This window comes from Papaver somniferum, chromosome 11 (genome assembly GCF_003573695.1).
Source record: "Papaver somniferum cultivar HN1 chromosome 11, ASM357369v1, whole genome shotgun sequence".
In the NCBI taxonomy this organism is placed as follows: Eukaryota; Viridiplantae; Streptophyta; class Magnoliopsida; order Ranunculales; family Papaveraceae; genus Papaver; species Papaver somniferum.
In genome coordinates, this window is record NC_039368.1 from 5,193,587 (window position 1) to 5,221,465 (window position 27,879).

The window sequence follows — 27,879 nt, forward strand, 5'->3', positions numbered from 1 at the left end:
GCCTGAAGTACTTCTTCTATCTTTATTATCTTCATCCAAGTCACTGTCTGTATACCTGACCAACTCTGAGTCTTCAGATGATGTGTAATACATTCCTAAATCCATAGTGCCACTGAGATAACGTAGTATGCGTTTTGCTGCTTGCAAATGAGACTGTTTAGGAGCTTCCATAAAATGACTAATTATTCCAACTCCATGCACAATATCTGGCCTTGTAGCAGTTAGATACCTGAGATTTCCAACTAACCTTTTATACAATGTTGGATCAACAAGCTCTCCTCCTCCTTCCTTTACTAACTTCAATCTTCCTTCCACTGGAGTTAGAATAGGTTTGCAGTTGCTCATGCTAAAACGTTTCAAGATATCTTTTGCATATTTTTGTTGAGAAACAAAAATTCCATCATCAGTCTGTAAAACTTCTAGTCCAAGGAAGTAAGACATCTTACCCAAATTTGTCATTTCAAATTGCCTGATCATAGCATCCCTGAATTCATCAATCATCTGCGTATTATTTCCTGTGAATATGAGATCATCCACATATAGACAGACAATAAGAAAATCATCTTCACATCCAAATCTAACATATAAAGTGTGCTCAAATGGACATTGCTCAAATCCACACTACACCAAATTCTGGGATTAGAAACAGAATTAGCCGTTACTAAAACGGGTTGTAACGGCTCTTCACTGTTGCAAAAGTGGGTTTTACATATTTTGTAACGGCAGAGGAGCCGTTACTAATTTTGGTTGTAAAGGCCTTAGTATAGCTGTAAGCCGTTACGAATTTCCACGTGGAACAGCTCAGCGTCATTACGAGTTTTTTGTAACAACGACATCGGAACATGCATGAGTCGTTAATACTTGGCAAATTAGTAACAGGCCACAGGCGTTACTACGTGGCAAGTTGAAACAGTTCAACCTGTTACGAATATTTTCGTAACAGCAAAGAAATTACTGCCAGTCAAAGATAACCGGCAGTTCATTTTCTGCTGAAAATAAGCGGGAATTCTAAATTCAATACCATGCATACACCTTTTAATACATTCATAACCACACTCAACAACAATTTCTTCAATCATTCATATCACATTCTCAGATTCATATAACAAAAGAACTGAAATTTCTCCAAGTAGCAAACTTTTTTTTTTTGTTAAGTATCGAATTTATAAAGGAATACATGGAAGGTTCCAAATTTCTAAGGGAACACATACAAACTTACTAACTGCCTAGAAAATTTGAATACATGGAACTTACAAACCTTGAAGCTACTTTGTTCTCCACCCTTTCTGATGAAATAGAACAACTAAGCTTTATATCCTTTGCAGGCTTGCTTTGTTGAAAGATTGGGCATAAGAAAACTCGATGTAGGCAATCCTGCAAAATACAACAAGCGGCATTATTATGACAAGTAAACTGGAAGAAATAATGCTCAAAATACGCAGCAAGTAAATGCAAACAAGCAATAAAACACAACTCAAAATACGCAGCAAGTAAATCCTCCTCAGAGAATTCTTCGTCATCTTCACATACAACCAAGAAATATATCTTAAATGTTACAGGAACTTGACAAATAAAACACAACTCAAAATGCACCAAGCAGAGCATCCGTAACACATGAGTACTTTTATTATCATTTCTTTAAACTCCATACAACAGACCAAGATAGTCTACTAACATTGACTCCAGGTAACATATTATCATGGTTCAGAATCTAATTCAAGAAGGAGCAGAGAAATCCGAACTGAAAGAACTATGTCCACTAGTGGTAAACCAAGACAAAAAGAATCCACTTTCAAAAAGTTATACATGCAAGCCTCTTACCAGACACCAGGAGAGTGTGAAACGCTTTCACCGACCTTCCAGCGTGGAACATCCGTCATGATTCTCGCTTCTTCCTCTAGTTTAAATACTTTTTTCATTGGCTGGCGAATCTGATATAAAGTTAGGTAAGATTTAGTCCTGATTTCACATAGAGGTGTGTGATTGGACGGGTAAAGAGGATTGACTGTGTAGATTTCACCTTTCATCCTCTTCGGCTTGAAGCATAGGGAGAATCCCTCTCCGGGAAGCATATTTCTCTTCTTAGAGTGCCGTGCATATCAACATTAACATGTATGTGTCAGAACCACTTCTCAGACCATGCCAAGGTTGTCCTTGAACAGACAGCTTCAGTTCTAGTAGAGTTAAGGCAGGAATGATTAATTGTTCAAGTCCTTAGGAAGCAGCGAACATGAAACTCCCTGGCCAAGCATTTGAGATTGAATAATAGATGTCCAGCTAAACTGGCACTAACAAGGTTATTTGAATAGATCTTTCCCCTGGCTAAGCAAGATGTTCATATTGCTTTGTTAATTTGCAGGTCAAGAGTTTTAAGAGCATCACTCCTAGTCATTCATCTATATTCTGGCAGTATAGAATATGAAATTAAGAAAGACAAAGATACTTAACTAGTTAACTGCAACTAGGTAAGATGAAGCTTCATAAGTTGGCACTATCTTTGGTCCTGCAACAAACCAAATCCTCTTTTACCCAACTTTTTCTCAATTTTATACGCCGGTGAACCTTTCATCGTAATTTACAACAACAATTCAACAAATCAACAAGAGATTTCAGTAATTTTCACCGAACAATGTAATCTACAGCTGAAAAAAATCAAAAAAAAAATTAAAAACCCTAACCTTTTTAGGAATAAGAAGAGCCAGGGAAAGGGTTAGAATGTCGCCTTTGACACTAAAAAGGAGAAATTTACCTAAGCTCTGAAATATGGTATAGAAAGAACTCACTTTGTGAAGAAAATCAGGTGAGAGCTCGTATATTTGGGAACTGAAACCAGTACCAGCGTCCATAATCAATGCCCAAAGGTTTGAAAAAGAAGCTACAGAACTGATATACAATCCATCTTCATTTCCTTTGTCAATGTGCTGAGAAAGCCTCACAAGAAGAAAATAAATAAGCTTTATATGACAATGCACCTGAATATATCTGGTCGCTGATCATACTCCACATGTTAACCAGTTGAAGTATCTCGCCACCTAGTAGCTGATAACAGTAAAATTTGAGTGCCTGGATGGGGTTCCAAGCAAAGAGTTCTCTGACTTTACATCCCCATGCACGTACCTGCCGTAGTTGTAAAAATCGTAATTATTCTGCATAGGAATACACAACTTTATCGTTAACTAAACTGAAACTACTACAGCTTCCCAAGATATATATAAAAGGAATTTAAAAGGAAGTAGTATATAGGAGAAGACTGGCATACATACCGAGTCAAATCTTTCACAAGATATATATAAAATGAAAAATGCTATTACTTGAAGGCTCTGTATGAAAATAATATACCCACCAAAACCAGGCCTTGCACTAGTCTATAACAGTTGCATACATACACCAAAACATAAGCCAAATACCTATATGAACTATCTAGCAGACGAGATCCCTACATTTTTGTGTACAACAAAATATAACAAAAGCATGGTTCATAAGCAATGTAAGACTACCCCAGATCAATCCCCGTGATATACATATTATGAACAACAAAATACTAATTTTGGACGCGCTAAAAGCCTGCCGTAAGCTTTGCCCGGCTTACTGATGCAAGCTCCTTTCGTACTTTGTGGAAAAAAAAAACTGAAGGGAGTGAGCCACAACTCAGTAGGGGTTATAACGACAAAAATGTAGTGCCTGCGCGAAATATTAAGAAATGGACAAGAGCAGCAGCAAGTACCAAATGAAAAGCATTTCACAATTAAAATTCATAACGAAGTACAGAAATGTAAATCCAGTTAAGTTACTCTACTATTCATTTGGCGATGTCAAGGTAGTCAGATATCAGCTACCGTTACAGCTAACGGTCTTCCGGGTTGCCACCCGTAGGTGGGGGGCCAATTAAGGCCTGACATTCCTATAGTAGAGTCATCTAGTTTCCTATTTAGGCTTGTTGACAAGAAGGAAACAGTCACAATAAACATTACAGCGAGTATATAAATTCAGAAATAAAAATAATCCAATCAACTGTATACAATGAATCATCCCCTAAGTCTTCCCAAGGCACATATACGAGTGATTGACAAAGCATTAACAGGAATGTAAAGCTTAGCCAGAAATGCATAAAAGATTTTAAATGGTAAGTCAATACATTTATTATGCTGAGTTGCATAAGTAGGGATCGTAAAAGAAATAGACATTCGACGCCGCAGGGAAAATTAATGGATTAGATGCAAGGATTTCATGAGACGGTAATGGGATCAAATAGATTAACAACAAGAGAAAGAGAAGGCGAGAAAGTGGAACAAATGCAATTGATTGAGCTATACAAAATAAATAGTCACACCGTAACTAAAAAACAGATGTGAAATCCTTAAACTGGATGTGAAGCACAGTTAACAAATCAAGGAAAAATGCTGGTTTAATTAAGCTCATAATTTCCAAAAACTAAACTAACTTCAATTTGTATTGTTTTTTGCTATAAGTGAGATAAAGGACTTGGTGAACAATATTAAATCACGAGATGCAGGGTAGTAACAAGAGCAAAACAAGATAAAAAGGAATCTATAAAATGATTTAAACTGTTGACTAAAAATGGAGATTTCAAACACAGACCTCGTTGATTCATTTTAACAAACAGTCAAAGAGTTAGTTCAAAAGTTTTGTAGAAACCTTGAATTATGATAAAAAAAATCAAACTTGATAGTTGCGTAGCATTTCTAATATTTCATAAACCAACACTTGAAATTAACTACAGTAGAACATGCAAGGGTTAAACCTTGAATAAGCTACATTCACAAAATTCAAATCAAGGGAACACGAAACTCACTTGTAGACCTGCCACTCATACAGAGGTCCATAGTTACATCCTTTACTAGTTCTATGCGCAAACTTTAAAGCCACCTGCAACACAAATTCAAACAAAATGAATTCAATACAACAAAAATGAACACACTATAACACTGATCATCATCAAATCAAAACCAACAATGTCTATCGATACCTCTACAGCAGTCGGACCAGAAGTCCCACTTCCACCTGAAACCCTTCTACCAACATATACTTGACCAAATCCTCTCTTCTTTTACTCTTCCAACCAGCACCATTATCCATCTTCTCTTCTTTTTTCTCAACCTTCAAATCCTCTTCTTCTTCTACAAATTTATACTCCTCCAAATAAAACCCCTAACTCTACACTATTCACAGAGTTGGGACAAAATAAAAAACAAACAAACAAAATCAAATCAAACTAGTAGAAGTTGATTGTTTATAGCAGATGATAATCAACAAACTGTTACAAATCACCTATTAGATGATGATAATCAACAAACTGTTACACAAACACTTATCAGATGATTAGAATTTTAAATCTCAGGAACAAAATCGATCTAGGGTTACAAATATTTCAAGTAAATATATGATAGATCGACATTTCTGGTGTGGGTTTCGATTTGGATATATGGGTTAAGAAATAAAGGTTTTGATTTCGGGGTTATCACCAGAAATTTTAACCAATCGAACAGATGATTAACCCAATCGAATCTGTAAAATCTAAGAGGAAGAGAATGAGAGGCGGAAGGAGAAAAGGAGAAAGAAAGAAAATGAAAAATGAGAAGATAAGTCGATGATCGAAGGTTATTGAAGAGGATTAAGAGATTTCTGTGAAGATGAAGTTTCACTAGGGTTTGAAAGAAGATAGGCAGGAGCAGAAAAGTGAAGAGAGAAATGAAAAATGAAAAATGAAAAAATGATTCGTCGATTTTATCTACCTAGCGTTTTTAGGGGCCACTCGAAAGGATTTAGGGCCAATAATAAAACAAAAAAGGTCACCCAAAGGAAAAATGTAGCCAGCCCTTATTTCGTGTAATTCGTAATGGCGAAATTACCCTTACATATTCGGAGGATATGATAACATTATTATCCTCCGATTTCAATCGGAAGCCAAAATATTACCCAGACTTCCGATTGTAGTCGGTGCAGTATTAGAATGATTTGTGTTTCATTTTTTCCATTTCTTTTTCATTTTTGAGTATACACAGCCATCCATAACCACTTAGTTCGTGTTTTGGATGCAGCGTTAATCGGGAGTTAAATATATTACAAAACCTACCGATTATAAGTTGCCACAAATTCAAATTTTGAAAGCTACCATAATCGGTAGATATGTTAAATACAATACCTACCGATTATTGGTTTCTCCACATTCAACTTTCGTCAAATTAGCCGTTGGAGTTTTTGGGAAAAACAAAAAGAGCCGTTGGACCCTAAACCTATATAAAGAAACTCATATGTATCACCCCAATTGCACCAAACTCTTTCCTCTCTTCAGTTTTAATTTTCATAACAAAAAACATGGATATTGCTTTTGCCGAAGAAGAAGATTGTGCTATTTATAGAGCGTGGGTTGTGGTAACTGCACATGATCGTGTTCACAAGCTCCACAAATCGGAATCCGAAGAGCAGATATGGAACCGTATCTTAATGGTATTTGAGGCCTTAGATGGTAATCGAATTCGAAGATCATCCAATGACATTAAGATGTGAAAGAATGCGCTCGATAAGGAGATTGACAAATTTGAAGATGAGGAACGGTTTGTTAGGAACGCTTTTCCTTGGTGGACGTATGAAAAACGAGTAAGTATCTCTGTAACTCCAACTCACATTAACAAAAGTTAGTACTAACGTGTTACTCATTCGTAATTTCAGAGAAATCTTGCGGATCGCCGGTATGTGGACCTCTACGGGAAACGATTTGAACATGAAGGATGCTACAAAATCAAGAGGGACAATTTCTATGGTCACTGGAAGTTATGATCTGTTTTAATACTTTTATGGTCAATTAGGAGTATGGATTTAGGTGCTTTTGACGAAATTGTAAAGTTAAGGCCGTTTGAACTTTATGTAATGGATGTAATCAGAGTATTATTAATATAAAAACAAGCTGATTATACGAAATCGGTAGATTATTTTGTTAAACTACCTACCGATTGTAATATTCGGTTATGGTCATTGAGTTTTCGTATCATTGGTGCACTACAATCGGTTGTTAACGATACACGTATTACCCCCGAATAAGACATTCAGTGGCAAACTTAAATTCTTATCTACCAATTAAGTTGGTATTTCTAAACACGACTATATTATTCGGGGGATAATTTTTTTGTAATGTTCCGAATGTACGATGGCCCAAAATCAGAATTTGGAAAAACTTAAACTTTTCAAATTTTGTCTTTGAAATAATCGGAGGTTAAATTAGTTACAAAAACTTCTGAATATGGGTTGTCTAACCTTCAATATTGGCCCTTGGAACCACCTGGAGCCATGGCGTGGTTTGTTTTGAACTAGTAATATTCAGAGGATAATTTTTTTGTAATGTTCCGAATGTACGATGGCCCAAAAATCAGAATTTGGAAAAACTTAAACCTTTCAAATTTTGTCTTTGAAATAATCGGAGGTTAAATTAGTTACAAAAACTTCCGAATATGGGCTGTCTAACCTTCAATATTGGCCCTTAGAACCACCTGGAGCCATGGCGTGGTTTGTTTTGAACTTGTAATATTCGGAGGATAATTTTTTTGTAATGTTCCGAATGTACGATGGCCCAAAAATCAGAATTTGGAAAAACTTAAACTTTTCAAATTTTGTCTTTGAAATAATCGGAGGTTAAATTAGTTACAAAAACTTCCGAATATGGGCTGTCTAGCCTTCAATATTGGCCCTTGGAACCACCTGGAGCCATGGCGTGGTTTGTTTTGAACTTGTAATATTCGGAGGATAATTTTTTTTGTAATGTTCCGAATGTACGATGGCCCAAAAATCAGAATTTGGAAAAACTTAAACTTTTCAAATTTTGTCTTTGAAATAATCGGAGGTTAAATTAGTTACAAAAACTTCCGAATATGGGCTGTCTAACCTTCAATATTGGCCCTTAGAACCACCTGGAGCCATGACGTGGTTTGTTTTGAACTTGTAATATTCGGAGGATAATTTTTTTGTAATGTTCCGAATGTACGATGGCCCAAAAATCAGAATTTGGAAAAACTTAAGCTTTTCAAATTTTGTCTTTGAAATAATCGGAGGTTAAATTAGTTACAAAAACTTCCGAATATGGGCTGTCTAACCTTCAATATTGGCCCTTGGAACCACCTGGAGCCATGGAGTGGTTTGTTTTGAACTTTTAATATTCGAAGGATAATTTTTTTGTAATGTTCTGAATGTACGATGGCCCAAAAATCAGAATTTAGAAAAACTTAAACTTTTCAAATTTTGTCTTTGAAATAATCGTAGGTTAAACTTCCGAATATACCACACAAATCATTGTCATTTGAACTTGTCTAACTTAGTTACCCAAACAAATTTCCGAATGTACAACAAAAATCATTGTCATTTATCTGCTCTTCTTTACTTTACGACCGTGACTACCTCCCAGTCCTGCACGACCACGGGTTTGAGCACCTTCAGTTGGAGCAGCTTCAGCGCTCGATGCAGCTCGAGTTCTTTTACCCGTCTTTGATACTGCCACCTTGGGCAGATGCCTCTTCGTGACTTTCTCCCCAAACTGGGCAGCATAATCTTCGTTATCCATATTATCAACTAGGTCTCTAGACTCTTTGATCTTCTCAGCTGGCATGGGATCTCCGCTCTTCAGGCATGCAGTTAACATTTTGGAAACACGCTTGAACCTATTCACCTGTTTTTTATACGTAATGACATAACATCAAACGGTAATTACCTAAGATTTATAGGAATAATATAAAATGAACAAAAATATAAGAACACGCATCAGTCTATCATAACCAGCTGGTTTGTCTTTGATGATACAATTATAACTTGAACCCGCCGCAGTAGTGTTGGATTTGATTTCACGGATAACCAAAGGATGTGATACCTTGTTATACCAACTCATATAGTCTGGAGAATTTTCATCACCTCGGGTGGTTCGTCTACCAATGTCGATAATGAAGTCATTCCTCTTATCCCAGTTATCAAGAACAGTAGGTGGGCCTGTGTGAACAATCGTAAGATTATCACCACTAGAAGAGCACAACTCCAACTCCAATTTGTAGTAATCCCCCATTTTCTCCAGGGGTTGATGTTGTATATACCCGTGTTGTCGCATCACCCTAGAGGGGTTATACATCACATATCCTGTGGGGTGCCACAATGGTCCAAAATAAAGGGACAAGTCCGACCGGACATTTATATGCCCACTGGCTCGATCTTCCTTGTATGGATCAAAGCATACGTCCGAGGCCTTCAATTGATCCAAAATCTCCCTCATGCGAATCAACTGCTGCTTTTTTGTCCTAGAACGGTTGTCTTCAAATATATACTTTGTTCCTCTAGGAGTACCTTTGCACCACCCCAGGTTCTCTCCGGCCAACTTCAGTATAGGGAAGTGGTCATAGATCCATGCCTATATACATAAGAAACCAAGTTTTAGTAAATAGATTGTGTATATTCGGTAGTAATTTCCAAACATAATTTCCGATTATGTATAATCGGAAATAAAACTGAGTCGCTATCCACCTAATACCCAACATTCGGAAATTTATATGGATCATTTCCTACCGAATATGCGTCATTTGGAGTTCAGTAACCTATAGTTTTCTGGCCTGTATATTCGGTAGTAATATCAAACACATATTTCCGATTATATATAATCGGAAATAAAAATAAGTAACTAGCCACCGAATAACAAACATTCGGAAAATTAGATGGATCATGTCCTACCGAATATGCGTCATTTGGAGTTCAGTAACCTCTAGTTTTTCTGGCCTGTATATTCAGTAGTAATATCAAAAACATATTTCCGATTATATATAATCGGAAATAAAACTAAGTACCTAGCCACCGAATAACAAACATTCGAAAAATAAGATGGATCAATTCCTACCGAATATGCATCATATGTATTGTCTACCGAATAACTATAGAGTGAGTTATAGAGTTAAAGAAAAAACCTGCAATAGAGCCACGTTCCCGACAACTTGGCAGGTTCCTAGCCTCGAAGCCTTTCTCAACTCTTCCATCAAGAATTCTAGGCATGCCGTGCCCCAAGAATAGTCACCGACTTCATGGAGAGGATCCAAAAGTTGTATAAGGTTGGCGTCGATCCGGTTGCCAGAAGTATTGGGGAATATGACACATCCCAATACACAAAGGATATATGCAGTTGCAGCGTGGTTAACTTGCTCATCAGTTAACGTTCCATTCTTTTCCTTCTCCAAGGTGCCTCGGAACATATTCATCAAAGCTGTAATGTTGATCTGTCTTGTTCTATAACTTGCATGCCTCCTAAACTCTGCTGTTGTTGTCTCTTCATCCCAACCTAAGCACTTGTTATTTAGAGAATAAAGTTGTGCCCAACTTAACTGCTTTGTGTAGTTAAACTTCACAGTTGTGCCTTGGTCGGGAAGGTTAAGAATCTGCACAACATCATCCGGGGTAATCGTCATCTCCCCAAACGGCATATGGAAAGTATCGGTCTCAGGATACATTCTCTCGACGAACGCCGATATGGCCACACGATCATGTTCCAACAATGAATTCTCGGCGGCATTAGCTAACCCCGAGTTGGCAACAATTGTCTTGAACCTTTCACATTCACCGGATAAAGGCCACGCAAGCATTTTTGTTGGTGCGGCGGTAGGTTTGAGTAGACGGACCGCATCTTGATGATCCTATTAAAGTACATAAAAAAATCCTTAATACAAATATTACGATATAACACATACACAATACATTAATAAAAAATAGTAATTTTATTACCTCGGTTTCGTATATTTCTCTGGCCATGAGTCTTTGTATCCAAATAGCAATTTTCCTCCATCCGCTGGTAGCCAAGGATTGTGCCTGCTGGAATACCCTTCTTCTTCAAGTGCTGAGGGACAAGATGTGATGCTTTCTTAGCAATATCCTTCTTACACATCTTTTCCTTTTTTGGCTTTTTGGGTACCACTTGGTTGTCCTTCTTCTTCTACTCTTGCACTGGATCAACTGGTTCAACACTTGGTCCTGCACTTTTTGAGCGGCTTGTTCAACACTTGGTCGCACCCCTTGTTCACTGCCTTGTTGTTCAACACTTGGTTGCACTCCTTGTTGACTGCTTTGTCTTGTTCGCTTTGTTGAGCACTGAATTATCTTTGGCACTCCTTTCCTCCTAGCACTAGCTGTCACTTTCTTCCTCCCTTCTCGACTTTGTCTAAACAACAAAAAAGGAACAATATTTACAAACTATACAATCGGAAGACAAAGTATGGAAATATAACCCGAATGTACACATTCGGACGTAAAAGACACATATTGTTCCCGAATACAAAACAATCGAAAGCTAACTAAACATATTTGCAACCGAATATGCATCAATTGGAGTTCAGAAGCTGTAAATTTTTCATCCTACACAATCGGAAGACAAAGTGCACATCTATAACCCGAATGTACAAATTCGGAAGTAAGAAGACACATATTTTTTCCGAATGAAAAACAATCGGAATATAACTAAACATGTTTACAACCGAATATTCATCAACTGGAGTTCAGAAACTCTACAATTTTATCCTACACAATCGGAGGTATAAAACATTATATTGTCTTCTGAATAAATACTGGCCCCAAAATGGGATTTTTCCTATATCAGAAATTTTGAGATTTTTTCAATATATACATTCGGTAGTGAGTGTTCTTCCGAATACTTTGTGTCTACTTAAATATATTCGGTAGCCAAAAAATTCATTAAACTACCGATTATTAGCAGTTTGTATCCAGGAAGATATGGCCACCAATATTCGGCAGATAATTATCAAATCTTTCTCCCGAATACTGTCGATGTTCTTGAGAAATGAATCACACGATTACATTCGGTAGTAAATGAGCATGAATATCGTCCGAATCTGGATAAATAACCGAAAACCCTAGAAATTTTTTTTCTCGATTCGTCGAATTAAAGCGAAATAAACCCCAAAAATGATAGATTCTTACCTAATTGGGGCCATTTGAAGTTGACGAAGTGTTTGACTATCGGAATCCCCACCACCGACTACATTGCCGGGTACGCGTTCTTCGCGTTCTTCTTCATTTGCAGCAACAATTTCATTATTTCTTGCTAAAATCCCAATCTTAGGATCGATACCCCGAGCAACATTTTTGGTTCTATGTATGTGGGTTTCATTTCCCTTATCCATTGTTTTATAATGAATCGACGATGTTTTGATTTTACGATTCGCGGCGATGTTTCGGTTGAACGAGGAAAGTTTTTTTCCTTCCACAATCGGAAGATAATATGAAACTGGAAGAAGAAGAGTTGAAATGAGTAGAATTTTTTTTGATTTGGTTTTTATACGGTTTTACCAGAAGGGCATTTATGTAACTTCAATATCATATAGGGTACCCCTTAACTAGAGTCTTTGGATGGGTATAAATTGATGGCCCCTAAATCCTTTTGAGTGGCCCCTAAAAACGCGAGGTTTATCTAAGGCAATGAGATTAAAAGTTGCAAGCATTTGAATGCATATGCATGGGAGGAAATATCCTCAAGTATTACCATCTTGGGTGGTTACATAATAGCACGCATGTGAATGGCACACGCACATTTTAAAGGTGTTAATTACCACCCAAGTGTGACCAAGCGTGTGACTGGCACGCCTATAAAAAAATTCATAACGGTTTAACCCTGTTACGATTTTTTAAAATATTAGTAACGGCTTCTGATTGTTACGAATTTTTTGTAGTGGCCATTCGTAACAGGAAATTTGTAACGGGCATAAGCCGTTACAAATGCCTGTTACGATTCCGGGAATTTGGTGTAGCGCCAGTATCCATGAAATAATCATCAATTCCTGTGTACCATGCTCGTGGTGCTTGCTTCAAACCATAAAGATTTTTCTTAAGCTTATACACTTAATCTTATTTTCCTTCCAAAACATATTCAGCAGGTTGCTCAACATAAACTTCCTCCACAAATATTCCATTTAAGAAAGCAGATTTCACATCCATCTGAAAGATATTCCACTTGTATTTTGCTTAGAACACAACAGTCATTCAAACAATATCATGTTTTGCTACAGGAGCAAATACTTCAAAATAATCAATACCTGGTTATTGTTTGTACCCTTTAACCACCAATCTAGCCTTCAATCTTTCTACTTCTCTAATGGATCTGAACTTAGTTTTAAACACCCATTTTACACCTATTGCCTTCTTGTCCTCAGGAAGTATTGTAAGCTCCCAAGTATTGTTCTTCTCTATTTCATGAATCTCTTCATTCATATCCTGTATCCACCCTTGATCTTGTGAAGCTTCATCATAAGTTACAGGATCACAGTCTCCAAAGAGTGCAAAGTTGATCAATTCTTCATCAATATTATCACTATCTCTGTTAAGAACACAGTCTTGTAAATGTGCTGGTAATACACGATTCTTGATGGTCTTGACAGCCTTTCTTGAGTTTCAGCAGCGGATGTGGTAGATTGTGTTGGTGTTGGCAACACAACTTCAGTGTCTACTTGTGTATTTTCTTCTTGAATATCAACTAAAATTGTTGTCTCTGTTGATGGTGCAGCTTTCTCATTCCAATCCCATTGACTTTGTTCATCAAAAATCACATCTCTACTTACATTATTCTTGTTTGTTGTAGGATTAAAAATTTTATACCCTTTTGTTTGACTACTATAGCCAACAAATATGCACTTTTCACTCTTATCATCAAGGTTTTTGCTTATCTGATCTGGAACATGTGAGTATGCTATACAACCAAACACTTTCATATGTCTAATGCTTGGATTCCTTCCTGTCCATTTCTCTTCTGGAGTTTTCTCCAAAATACTCCTACTGGACACCTATTCAGTATATATACTGCATAAAAAACTGCTTCTCCCCAAAATTATTTTGGCAATCCTTTAGCCCTTCTCATAGTTCTAACCATTTTCATGATAGTTATATTTTTCCTTTATGCCACTCCATTTTGTTGTGGTGTGTATCTTGATGTGACTTGGTGCTCAATTCCATTTCCTTCCAAGAAATTATTAACTGCAATATACTCAGTTCCTCTATCAGTTCTTAGCACTTTGATTCGCTTGCCAACTTGATTTTCAACATAAACTTTAAACTTCTTAAAGTACTCAAAAGCGTCACTCTTTTGCCTCATCAAGAAAACCCAACCTTTTTTACTAAAATCATAAATAAAAGTGATACAATACCTGTTACCACCTCTAGAGATTTCTTCTATTGGTCCACATAAATCAGAGTGAACTAATCCCAAAAGTTCTTCAGATCTTACAGATTTCTCAAGTGGAAAAGGGTCTCTATGCTGCTTTTCAAAGATACAGTCTTCACACTTATCTTTAGGAAGAGTTATGTCCCATCCTCATATGCCATAACCAAGTATCATTTCCATAGAAGAACTATAGCATTGTGCTTCATTATAATTAATATTCAACGGAAACAAACGATTTTTGGTCATTTGCACCTTTGCAATGAGTCTCTTTCTTTTATCATGAATTGTACAGATACCTCCTTCAATGTGCATTGAATATCCTCTCTCAAAAAATTGTCCCATACTCAACAAGTTTTGATGTAGCCCAGACACATAAAGCACATCTGTTATATAAGCTTGAGAACCATTTTTCAGAATAATAGCTATCCACTCTTTTCCCATAACTGGTACTAAGGCTGGGTAACTGATGTGATGCTTGGGTTAACAAAGTAAGAAAATAAGAAAAATACAACGTACATCATGAAATTCAATCCTTTCGATAAATAATATATTACATGATATCTTCTTTTTTTCTTAATCAATTAACATTAACAACTCAAAGATGACAAAGGAGTTCAGCCAACGCCAAACCGGATTAAGCCAACAAACCTTTTTTTTTGTTTTTTTTTTGCAAAAAGCCAAAACTAAACAACTTCATTCAAATGGCTTATATGATCCTTATTTGATACGGACGTAACTATTCAAACCACACACACGTAATGGCAGAACACTGATCGAGTCACTGAGACACTGACACTGAAAACGTAGATAACACACACAATCATCAGCCAACGGGGTTCATGTATAGATAGCATTTACCACTTATTCAGAATCGCATAGGTGTTTGTTCATGTCTACAATGACCTGATTGCAGAAAGTTAGATAAGCAAAGGGAGCTGGAGAATCCTCGTTCATCTTCTCATACTCAATAGTCCATGTGACAACGCATCCTTTTCCAATAGGCTTTGGATTGACTTCAATTATCAAATCAAACTTCTTGTAATCCTTCATCAAGTCTCCTTCAAATACACGGTGATGTAACGTTCTTGTTTCATCATTGTGTGTTGTTTCCGATACAGTGTGAATCGTCTTATACCCTCTGCACACATGAAGACTAACATTTTAATGCAATGTTGCGAAGTGTAAATCATATCTAATCAAGCGCGAAATATCATTCATGGAAAACCGGAAGTATATGAAGTAAAATGATTGATTGCTCAAGTGTGTCTATACGTACCGTGAATGATGTTCCATTCCTTGATACAACCAGAAGAGTTTGCATCTCCATCGATAACTTTGGTACTGGCGTAATGCTGAGGAACAGCCTTTTGTGCATCTTCTGCATACTTATAAATTTTATAGTATTTGTCAGCGTCGCAGCTGACCTCCAATCCAATCGCAAGTTTCCAGCTAGACCTGAAATACCATGACGTGCCATTGATGTTGATGATGAGTGTTCCCCAACATATTGACCTATTTTTTGCACAGAACTATGCAATTGAAGGATAGAACAGGCGATAATGAAATCAATGTTAGATGAACGGGTTTATATAGGGGAAGAGTGCGTGCGGCTTATGGTTGTTTATGCTCTGTATACAGTGGCTTACCACCTACTAGTGTGCTGAAACGTGATTAGTCTGTTTAAAACTAAGAGATGCACGTAAATATATGGAGCAAGTTGTTCGACTGCATTTTCCATCCAAAATAAAAAATGGTTCAACAGCTGTACATCTTAAATGGAAAGGCGAATTCATTTTAGAATATGTTTAAAGAACACGGGCAGTATTAGTAACCACTTGCATAAAGTCGAGCATACAGTGAAATGAATATCGAATCCATGTCGATTAAACGAGCTTATATGGAAAATTAATAAATAGATTTACGGTTCACACATCACAGCGGCATTACTCGACTAGTCATGTAAAATGGTATCAAAATATCACATCGTTGGCCAAATTTACAAACATTGTCATAGTCCTATGACTCCATTTCTATAGATCTACTACTCCAGTCCATATCTGCCGGTCAAATAATAGAGGAAGTTGTTGAAATATAGTACCGCAGGTACAAAAGAGCCGACTGACCGGAGACAGTCAAATTATGGTTCGTTAAACAGACATTTTTAGTTTTTGTAAACTGACCGTCACTAGAATGTGGTTGACTGTTCGAATCAAACATTCAAATCTAATCTTTTTTCTTAGCAAGCCCACTGCCATATGATACACGTCCATACCAACAACGACATCCAACCACCATTTCTTGGATCCATGTAACATGCATTATTTCACCAAGAGTAAACCTATCTATCCATGTAACATGCATTAATTCCTCCGCATGCTCCACTGATCCATGACATTTAGGTAGGACCCTTCGCTTCCGGATGGTCCTAAATCTAGTCACCAAAGGGTCCTTTTTCAGCAGCTAGTCACCAAAGGATCCAAAATCTAGCCACATAGCAAGGTCAATATTGTTGGAGCAAATTAAATGAAGGAAGTACCTAACAAATCACCCATCCCCATTTAACTCTTGAAAAATCTAAAAATTTTAGTAGCCTAGAAGTTTTTTTCTTTTCAAATTAAATTAGGGGTTTCAATGGTACTTGAGTGAATCGGAAAAGGTTAGGAACAAATTTTGATTTGGACCTAAGTTAAAATCAAAGAATTAGATATGGCGCGCCTTCACCATGTTACCTACTTGTCTACTACCTGAAACAATTTGAAAAACTGTTCCGGAAATTGACTAGACTATATACATCTAACTAACTATCCCGTTGATTAAGGATGCAAAAATGCTAAGATCACTGATTAGTGATGCAAAATGCTATGATCACTAATTAAGTAAGCAAAAATGCTATGATCACTGGTTGGGGATGTGACCATGCATGCAACTAAACATCATTGATTGGGGGTGTGACCATGCATGCAGCTAAACCATTAAAAAATGCGCGTTAAAACAGTCATGGATGATAGAGAAAACTCATAAAACAACCATTCTAGACTGACATAGATACATCTGAACGATAATATTCAAAGTGGATCCTTATCGGATAGATTTAAAAATGCGCGTTAAAACAGTCGTGGTAATGGACTAAATTGGATCTCAGCATCCTCTCACAAAAGACAATATTCCTGAGAAACTCACGGTCAATCTTGCATTTCTGATCATAAAGCTTGAATGATTAACTAGACCAAATGCTTCTTGTAAGCCTTCATCAGTTCTCCTTATACGGTGATGCAAAGTCCTCATTTCATCATTGCTTGTCCTTTCCTCCTTAGCGCTCATTGCCTTACCCTCTGCAAGCACAAAAGCAGACAAACGAAGGTCAAATTACGAAGTGATTCATAGATGGGATCATCGATTCGATTGCAATATTTTGTTTATAAAAATACCAAGAATGTATCCCATTCCTTTGTACATCCGGAAAGAAGTCCATCTCCCTGGACAACATTGACGGCAGTGAAAAGATGAGGAACTGCCTTCGGAACATCTTCATGGTGCTTAAAAATTCTATAATATTTGTCAGCATCGCAATGAACCTTTGTTTCAGTTATAAGTTTCCCAACTTGACCTGAAACACCATGATTGGCATCGACAGTCGGTGATGGTTGCACACAAGTATATGGATCTGTGAATCCATAACTATGAATTTTATGTTGGTCTAACGAGTTTATATACAAAAGGAATTAGCGGACTAACAGTTCATGGTGACATTGTGAGCTGTACATGTCAAACTTTCCTTTTACCTGCCAACGTTAGATAGTACGAAAATGGGGTATTAAAATTATGTCCTGGATGGATCGTTCTATGTATCCGTTAGTCTATAACATCGAGTCAAATAATTTGTAGAGGAAGTGGTTGAACGTACGGAAAATGGTCATTTGTCCAAATATTTTTAAATCACGGTTTAAATGGACGAGTAAAAAATAGTTCAGGTGAAATGGACAAGAAAAAATAGTAAGGATGAAACTGGATTCATCCTAGCTTAAATTTAAAATATAGTAAGGATGAAACTGGATACATCCTGTGTAAATTAAAAATAAAAAAAAAATATTTGAAAATGGGAACGATGAAACTGGTTACATCCTGACCATTTTTAAAATTTTGGCCATTTAAACAGTATCTAAATCTAAATGTCCTTTTCACCCAGAAATTGTTGATTTTGGTCTTTTTAACCAATTTTGTGTTGAACGTAATACTGTATGTATACAATAACTGAATCTTAATTAGCCTTTCTAGTTTGAGGTCTAGGGGTTTTATTCGAGGCCTGTTAGTAAAAGCCGAAAAAGATCATTAGAAAATAATTTTACACAACCTCTTAGCCAACTATTCTCTTACTATCTATTTTACCGTTGATTAATTAGAGTTAATTAATCATTTTAGATGTTAATTAACCGTGTTAGATGTGAGATCAACTAATTTAAATCGATCTTCAAAATATTAAACCACTGAAATCTTTTGATTTTTTTTCGAAAACATTATCAGAATCGGCTAATGTTCATGCACTCGTAAACCGATTTTGGGTTGGTGTTTTGAGTATTCACGAAGGACATCAGTAATCACTTAATGTATATATATACAAAATCTGATTATTTTAATCGTAATTTTTGGCGTAGTATATAAACCGATTGTTTCATTTTCATAAGAAAAAACATATTCGTTGATACTTTCATTCATTTTAAATCTACTCCTTTTCGTAGGAATCGCGGATGCACCTAGCACGTGCATCAAGCCTTTGAACCCCTAGACGTCCCTAGTGGAAGAGTTATAGTCTCGTGAGAGTTTACATAGAGATCTACCACAAAATCTACACAAAACTACTAAAACTATCAATCTTACTCAGAGGAAATCAAGTCCGATTCACCTACCATAATTTCCGGGACATATTCCGAAATTTTGGATACCATGAAGTGATAACTTTCATCAATTGTGAATGCTTCTCCCTTTTCCTCCAAGTAGTGAGCTTTCACGGCTTCATGATACAAAAGCACAACACAAACTTACTTTGTTAGTTTGAAATTGATAAAGTAGATTATGTAAAACAAATCATAAAAATACTTACAAATTGTTGAAGGGACAAGGTAAAGTGGCTAGCGCTCAAAATCCGTTGTTAAATAGCTATAAAAGCAACTATCGCATTTTGGATGACTTGGTGCCTATCATGGATTTGTTGAAGACTTATTCTCCTCGGATTGCCATAATCTTGCCTATATTTGTCATATATCTTCTTCCAAAAGGTTTCGGTATCTAGCCTTACGGGGCAGTGATCTACAACTCGACTTTCCGTGTACCATGCTTTGATGATTGCCAAATCTTCAACGGAGCCAGATAAAGCCATGCTTGTATTTGGAGGCATGAAATAAGCAGTTGTAGAGTATATGGAGTATGAGAGAATATAATGAGCAAGTTTGAGGCAAATTGGGGACTATTTTTTTCAAAAAAAGTGAAATAATTTAGCACAATCAATCTTCTCGAATGCCCATAAAAACCGATTATGTTTTCATGCCCACCATAATCGGTCTTTATGTTTGGAAACATTAACCGATTGAGCCTAAAAAATCAAATAAATAAATAAATTGAACTTTTTCCATTGACAATAATCGTTCTATATATTTGCACACGTGATCCTATTCTGACTAGAAAAAGATACAAAAACCTGACATTTCTAAGGCATGAAGAATCGGATTATATTGATAAACACATAAACCGATTCCCTGATAAAGCCTTAAGAATCGGTTTATAAGTGCAGCCATATAGCCCAATTGTTCGCTTGTATTTGAAAAACAGAGTTGGAAGCATGCATAAACTTGTCTTACCATCGAATACATATAATTATAGTTAAAACTAGAAATTAGGTTTTCTTTTTGTTATATTAATAATAAAACCCAGATGGGATGTCACCTGCCTTTAAGAGTTTTAATATATTGAAAAACTGAAAATATGGTTGAGAGACAAAAAATTAGCCTCAAGCAAACAAATTTTCAAGTGGCTAATCTTCAGACTCTTAGTATCCACTTTCATTCAATATTTTATATGAAGGGGTGAACCTTTTATATGAAGGGGTGAACGAATGAGTTTGGTTGAAAGTGGACCACTTCTCATCCCATACTATAGCACCTAATCATATTTGATCAAGCTCTTTCAATTTGGATGTGAATTCTCATCCAATATCCCTTGCTCTTATATATGAGGGACAAAGGGAGTTATTCAAATGGTTGAAATAAAAATGGGAATAATTCTAACCAACTATGTGCCTAGAAATATGTAAAAGAGGGATCAAATTTTATGGATTGGAAATAAAACTTTTCTCCTTCTAATAATATTAGGAATTTTATACTCAAGAGGATGTCCTAAAAGTGATGCCACATACAAAAAGTGATGCATTGTACCGCGTTGTGTAGTGATTTATACATGTTATGACGTTATTTCTCAGCGTGTTGTGTTGTGTTGTGCCGCCTGCTTATTGGTGGAGCATGTTGTCTTATGCATATAAGTCGGACACAATACAACACACTAAGCTTATATGATATTTTATGCCGTGCCAGATCACAAGTCGTGTTGTGTAGTACTTAAATGTTAACGGGTTCTGCTGTAAATGTGCTAGAATTACACATTTTACACCCCTGCTTAACAACGATAGTTTGAAAACTCAATCCTTTGACAAAAAAGAAAAGGTAGATACCCTACGTCTCCAAAGAGGCTCTCAAGCCTTTGACAACGCGAGACTGTAGAAAAGAGAGCACGCCCAAGAGAAATAAAATTCCCCATATCCCGCGACAATGCATCGAAATCAGGGGTTGAGCACCCAGAATCTCACTTTTGACTGATGAGCGCTTGCTAACGTGAATGGTCCATTAAACACCAAGAATCTAACTCAACTTACTATAAACTAACACCAAAGCAGCTATGAAAGAGATGAACAAATGAATAAGCGAGGCTACTTGGTTCCTGAACAAATGATGAAGTCGCATGTACCAGTCATACCGTCTCGAATATGCCTACCTGGCTAGTGGTAGAATACGCTCGCATCTTTCGACCGCAGGAAGGATGCAAGTCCAAAAAAGACTAAACCATGGGACTTGCAGAAAGATGCAAGTCCCATAAATGGCACTACACAAGAGGACTTCTAAGAAGAAAGAAATCCCAAGAGACGCCGAGAAAAGGGCGAGTCTAAGATACACCAAACAATGGGACTTACAGGAAGAGAGAAAGCCAAAGAGACGCCGAGAAAAGTGAGAGTCGAAGACACATCATACAAGGGGACTTGCAGGAAGAGAGCAAGCCCAAGAGACGCCGAGAAGAGAACGAGTCAAAGAGACATCGCACTAGGGGACTTACAGGAAGAGCGCAAGTCCAAGAGAGGCCGTGAAGAGAGCGAGTCGAAGAGACATCCACTACAGGACTTGCAGGAAAAGATCAAATCCAAAAGACGCTGAGAAGAGGGCGAGTCGAAGAGACACCACTAGGGGACTTGCCGAATAAGTGCAAGTCCAAGAAATGCCGAGAATTCAACAAGTCGAAGAGACACCACACTAGTGGACTTGCAAGAATTGAGCAAGCCCAAGCGGTTATGAATCAAGACTATGGGACTTGTAGCGAGTGCACAAGTCAGAAATCATCAACATACAAGGGAACTTACGAGAAAACGCTCAAGGCTCTGGCAAGAGGCGCATATGACTGACTAGGGGACTTGTAGCAAGCATGCAAGTCGAAACCATCCAAGCTTGGAAAACAAGGGGACTCTGGGGAATATGCGAGTCTCAAGGTGAAGGCACCAAAAGAAGCGTGCAACGACAAAAAAGCCGAGGAAGAGGATGATAGACTGTTGAGAAGACAAACGCCTTGCCCAAACAGTCATGGGATTTAATGTAGATACCTGGAAAATTCCAAGGAAAAAATGACCATATAAGATGTAAGCCCAAAGTGATAGTAATAGGGCTTACAGAATGGTATAAGAGATAATTTGGGCTTAAAGGAGAAGAGTCTTAATGATTCATTAAGGGAAATCAGGATAATAAGTCCAAGAGGAAAGACTAATGATTCAACCTTAGAAAGGAAGAAAGAGCATGCTTGTAAAATACTTCTAAAAGGATGGATATGAAATAAGGCGAAGGAGAGAGATGTCTATAAAAGGGGGATTGATCTCCACTAACAAAATCAGAGCCAATTTCTTATGGCTAACTATTTACTACTTTCTAGAGTAGGCTTTGACTCTACTATGATATATATTACTGAAATAGAGGTCCTTTGCGATGCTGACGAATACTATAAAATATTTAAACACCATGAACATGCTCCAAACGCACTTCCTCATCTGTTCACAAAGTTATCAAAAGATATGGTATCTGTTCTGGTAGTGTCAAGGAATGGAACTTTACCATTGGTATGTATAGATGGAAATATGGAATTGCAGTCAACCCCGTTTCACTTTCTCCGTTAATAATCCCATTGCACTTTATTAGATTTGATTTACGCTTCATGGCTTTGCATTCAGGTGTTTATTTTCGCGCATGCAGATGGTAAGACACTTAGCGCTACAGAGGAATCAACACATACCGATGAAACAAGGACAGGACATCACCGTATATTCAAAGAAGACTTCATGAAGGATTTCAAGATGTTTGATTCGGTGATTCATGTGAATCCGAAGCCTGGTGGAAAGGGAAGCATTATAAGTTGATCTATGGTGTATGAGAGAAAAAACGAGGATGTTCCACCGCCCTTTGCTTATCCACCTTTTGCATCAGAGCATTATGGACATGAACAAACACCTATGCGTTTTCGAACGAATTATGGAAGCCATGTATATATACCTCAGCATGTGTTGTTTTAATCAGTTGAGTTTGTCTTTCTTGCAGTAGTATGCCTATGTCTATGTACTCAATGCAAGTTACAGTGCTATCTATCACCTCCGTTGATCCTTGTGGATAAATCACAAGTCATTTAATTTCTAATCGCGGAGCTAGATTTTTTTCCTATTAGCCAAGTATTATGTTTCATTAGTTTACAAATTATTCTTGCAAGTAAAAAAAATCTGGCAAAAGAAGGAAGAACTATGTTTAATATTTTATGTAATGACTCTTTTCTTGACTGGATGTTATATAGACTAACGGATACATAGAACTATACAATATTACGTACTATCTACCGCTGGCAGGTAAAGGAAAGTTAGACATGTACAGCTCATAATGTCACCATGAACTGATAATCCTCTAGTTCCTTTTCTATATAAATTCGTTAGACCAACATGGATTCAATATCAGCTGCTCCAGTCTTTCATAGTGTTGGAACAATATTTATTAATTATTATTTTAATGTGTTTAACTAAATAAAATTAATTTATTGTTTTGTTTGTGAATGAAAAACTTATTAGTCCTACATTGTGGAGTTTCCACTTTTTAGTTGTTTTAAGAGACTATATAAGTTTTTTAGTCCCACATCGGGGAATTCCTCTTCTTAAATTGTTTTATTCCATTATATAAAGAAATTCACTATTTTTGTAAAATTATGGGAAAGGGGTTGCTCTATATTTTAGAGGGACCCCTAAGGGAAAATATTTTATAACGTTTTTTAAACATTCACGATTTTCCTTAACGGTTTTTTCGGAGTTGCCAAGCTCAAGTTAAGCATCTACTACATATGCTAGTAGTAGGTGTATTAGGGTGTTTTATCCTGGAGATATCCATCCTGTGAGGGCTATAGCATCACTCTTGAGTGTAGCCGGACGCTAATGTCTTAAGGACAGCGTGTTGAACACGTGACTCACTCTATTTTCCAAAGTTTTGCCTTGTTGCTGTTGCGGAGATACGGGGAGCTTGTTCGTTTCGTCAAAGCAATCACTTCCATTATAAAGGCTAAGTATCAATAACTTTTGCTTATTTGATTTTTCTTTGTTTTTTATTATTGCACCCAACAATCTTAAGACAGTAGTATTTGTAATAATCGAAAACGATTGATTGGTTTGTGAATCATGGATGTTAATTGTGGAGTGAAAAACAAAAACGAATTTCTGGTCATCTGTAGAGTTTCAATTTTATATTTTAATCTAGAAGGAATTTCGATGAACCCTTTTGACACAACGTAGTAGACATCCTGATAGTTACCCGCGTAAAATTTCAGAATATTTGGAGTTGTAAAAGTATTTTTTTGATATTTTACAAAACAGAAAAACGTTTCTGAAAAATTCTGACGAGCAGAAAATTGTTGTTAACTAAATTAATTTTTGTGGGGTAACCATGAGTTTTTTGAAACTCTGATTCAAACGAAGTTTGTATATATAGATGTTATCTTCAAAACTCATATTTTACTTTCTGATTTGGAATTTGGAATTGTGATTTGTGAATAAAGGTGTCATCTCCGAGGGACATGGCTAATAGCCGCATGTGGTTGGAAACAAATCTTCCAAAGATGGCAAAGGTGAGAACATCGAACGCAACTCTAAGCATGGTCTTCATGATAAAGGTATATTTCGTAAACTTGAATCCGGAATTACTTTAGTTAAGGGTGAGTGTTATGTTTGTAAAATTCCTGGCCACGCGGCAGTAAATTGTAGACAACATAAAAACCTTAATAAGTAGAAAGTTAATGCTAATTTAGTTGAAACAAACTAGAACGAGTTTGGTGGTATGATGTCGGAAGTTATTTTAATAACCAATGTGAGAGACCAGTAGGTGGACTCTGGAGCCACCAAGAATGTTTGTTGAAACAGAGACTTGTTCACCTCCTATCATAGGATAGGGGATGTCGAGAAACTCTTATTGAGTAACTCATATGCAATAGAGGTTGCATAAAAGGAAAAGGTCGAGCAGAAGCTCATATCTGTAATATTCTCACATTGAATGAAGTTTTCATGTTCCGAGCATATGCGAAAATCTTGTATCTTATTCGGTTGTAGATGGAAAAATATTTAAGATCTTAATTGAATCTGGAAAACTTGTTGTAACTAGGCAGTGATTTTTTAAGCAAGAGTTATAGGACTTTCGGTCTATATAAGCTTAACGGAAAAACTGATGATGTGAACGTAGTTGATTCTTGTGATATCTTTGTGTGATTGATTGTTTTACGTGGTAGACTTGGAACCGTAAACTTATAAGTCAATGCTTAACTGGCTAGCATAGGCTTCGTACCCAAATTTAGTTTGGATTTTGAACACAAAAGTGAAATCTGTGAAGAATCAAAATATGCTATAAAATCTTTTAGCACAAATGTTCAGAGTAATTATAAGCCTTTAAAATTAATTCAGTTAGGCCTAGTTGACATGAGTTCAACCCAAAATCATTGTGGTAAAAGATGGTTATAACTTCCGTAGATGATTGTACGAGGTACTATCTTGTATACTTGCTTAGGATAAGGATGACGCCTTAGAAGCCTTAAGATGTATAAACTTGAAGTTGGAAACCAATTAGAAGCCTTGAACATAACAACCATATCCTTAAGGAGATGATAATTTCCATGTTGATTAGTTGAAGATTACCTGCGGCCTTGTGGGGGGAGGCAGTCCTCTTAACTAGTATATCCTGAATAAAGTACCCTTTTAAGAATCAGATGAAACTCCATATGGTTTATGGAACGGTAGATGACCTTCTTATGAATGTGTCAAAGTGTGGGGGCGTTTGACTAAGATTGTAATTCCTCTTCCTAAAAGAACTAGATTGAAACCAAAAATGTTGATTGTGTTTTCGTATAGGGTATATTGAGTATACTTCTACAAATAGATTTTTGGTTGTGTGTTCTGATTTTTTCTGACATTGGTGTGAATATTATTATGGAATCTAAGGATGCTGAGTTCTTTGAACATGTTTATTCTAAACCTGTACCTCACTAGAGATGTGTTGTTGATCCCCTAGATTTATTTTCAAATAGTCAGAACTTATTTTAAAGAAAGATGAAGTTGATGTTGAGCCTAAGAGAAGTAAAATAATTAGACTTGAGACTTCTTATGAAACCGACTTCATAACATGCCTAGCTTAGTCTGAGCCACAGACTTGTAAAGAAGCCTTGATATCTACTGAAACCCCATTCTGGTAAGAAGCTTCATTTAGTGAAATGGACTCAGTCCGTTGGAACCAGACTTGGGAGCTTGCTAGTTTACCTCCAGGTTGTAAGACCATGGTATGTAAATGAGTCTTTAAGAGGAAACGATAGGTAGATGAAACTGTGGAAAAATATTAAGCTAAGTTGGTAGCTAAAGGCTATAAACTAAAATAAGGTGTAGATTTCCTTGATTCTAATTCAATTGTGACGGAAATTACTTCCGTTGAGATACTAATTGTTATTGCTGCCATAAAGAACGTAGAGATACATCAGATGGATGTTAAGACAGCTTTTTCTAAAACCGTGAATTAGGTAAAGAAATTTACATAGATCAACCTGAAGACTTTGTAGTGAAAGGTTGTGAATACAAAGTTTGTAATTTGAAAAATCTTTGTATGGTTTTCAAATAAGCACGTAAACAGTGACATGGAAAATTTAATCATGTGATAATGGATAGTGGATTTAAATTAATGAATCTGACAAGTATGTTACAAGTAACTTGTTAAGGATGTCTGTGTAATTGTATGCTTGTATGTTGATGATATGCTTGATACAAACATAGATGTGATCAATTCCACTAAAAACATGCACTGAATGAGAACATTGACTTGGACTTGGGCCCTTTTGATGTAATCTTAGGGATGAGGATTAGAAGATAATCAAACATTTATAAGTCTTAGTCGTTCTCATTATGTTGAGTTGTGCTTAAGAGATACAATCAGTCTGATTGTAAACCTGCTTGTACTTCGTACGATTATTCTTGTAGTCTCAAGAAAAATAAGGGTAGTGGAGTATCTTAACTTGAATACTCAAAAGTTATAGGATGTCTGATGAATTTAATGAACTGTAAGAGTCCAGACATTGCCTATATTGTGAGTAAGTTAAGTGGATATAATTGTAGTCCAGAGCAAGAGAATTCAGATGCACTGAGTAGTATTATGGTACCTAAAATACTCTTTTGATTTATGAAAGGTATCTTGTTGTCCTTGGGACTTTATGATGCAAACTGGATAGTTGACTCAGAGGAGTCTAAGTCTACGAGTGGATATGGTTTCACTCTAACATGTGGGTTTGTTGTTGGAAGATTTCCAAACAAACATATCGCTCAATTCATTATGGAATCTGAGAGTATTGCGTTAGATAAAGCATGAGAGGGGGCCGAGTGCCTAAGATTTTTAGAAGACATTCCTCTTTGGCATAGGCCTGTGCCAGCTATATCTATACATTGTGTTAGCCAAGCTATAATAGTTAAAGCTAAGAAATAACTAATCTCAATCGGCGTTATTTCCATTGATTGGATAAAGTCCAAGGAGAATATCGCGCAATCTTTGACGAAAGGTTTGTACAAAGAGATAGTTAAAAATGCATCGAGGGGGTTGGGGCTTAAGCTCATATATTAAACTTGCCATGAAGGATACTCAACCTTGCTGACTGGAGATCCCATGATCAAGGTTTCGAATGAGACAACTAATTTGTGGTGGGTAAAGGTAAACACTATCAGAGATTTTCATTCTTGTCCCTTCCCTATGGTGTAGACGTGATAGTGTGACTGCATGTGGAGGATGACTTTTTAATAAGTCTTAATGAGTTCTATAGTTTCAATTTAAGATTGA

At 36.6% G+C, this 27,879-nt stretch overlaps 1 protein-coding gene and 1 long non-coding RNA gene across 8 annotated transcripts; both read right to left on the minus strand.

Moving 5' to 3' along the window:
• Positions 1–1,125: 1,125 nt before the first annotated feature.
• LOC113323452 lies at positions 1,126–5,674 on the minus strand. Of its 7 annotated transcripts, XR_003347614.1 has the most exons (7): positions 4,988–5,674; positions 4,814–4,887; positions 2,973–3,146; positions 2,784–2,883; positions 2,021–2,642; positions 1,822–1,931; positions 1,126–1,374 (listed from the first exon to the last, which is right to left on the minus strand). It is a non-coding gene; the product is annotated as an uncharacterized LOC113323452 (long non-coding RNA). The 7 variants fall into 7 exon arrangements; XR_003347612.1 differs by having other exon boundaries at positions 2,021–2,883; XR_003347616.1 differs by having other exon boundaries at positions 2,021–2,503; positions 2,784–3,146.
• A 9,384-nt stretch (positions 5,675–15,058) lies between these two features.
• On the minus strand, positions 15,059–19,571 carry LOC113323976 (major latex protein 146-like). The gene is made up of 4 exons (XM_026572321.1): positions 19,430–19,571; positions 17,773–17,861; positions 15,474–15,621; positions 15,059–15,333 (listed from the first exon to the last, which is right to left on the minus strand). Exons 1-4 carry the CDS (start codon positions 19,569–19,571, stop codon positions 15,059–15,061), a joined length of 654 nt encoding a protein of 217 aa, XP_026428106.1.
• Between the last annotated feature and the right edge of the window lie 8,308 nt (positions 19,572–27,879).

Coding starts and splice junctions, on each gene's coding strand:
- LOC113323976 (XM_026572321.1), bottom strand. CDS start 19,571: ATGGCTTTATCTGGCTCCGTTGAAGATTTGGCAATCATCAAAGCATGG. Junction 15,622..17,772: donor AACTTATAACTGAAACAAAG/GTTCATTGCGAT, acceptor ATTGGATTGGAG/GTCAGCTGCGACGCTGACAA. Junction 15,334..15,473: donor GGAATGGAACATCATTCACG/GTACGTATAGAC, acceptor ATGTGTGCAGAG/GGTATAAGACGATTCACACT.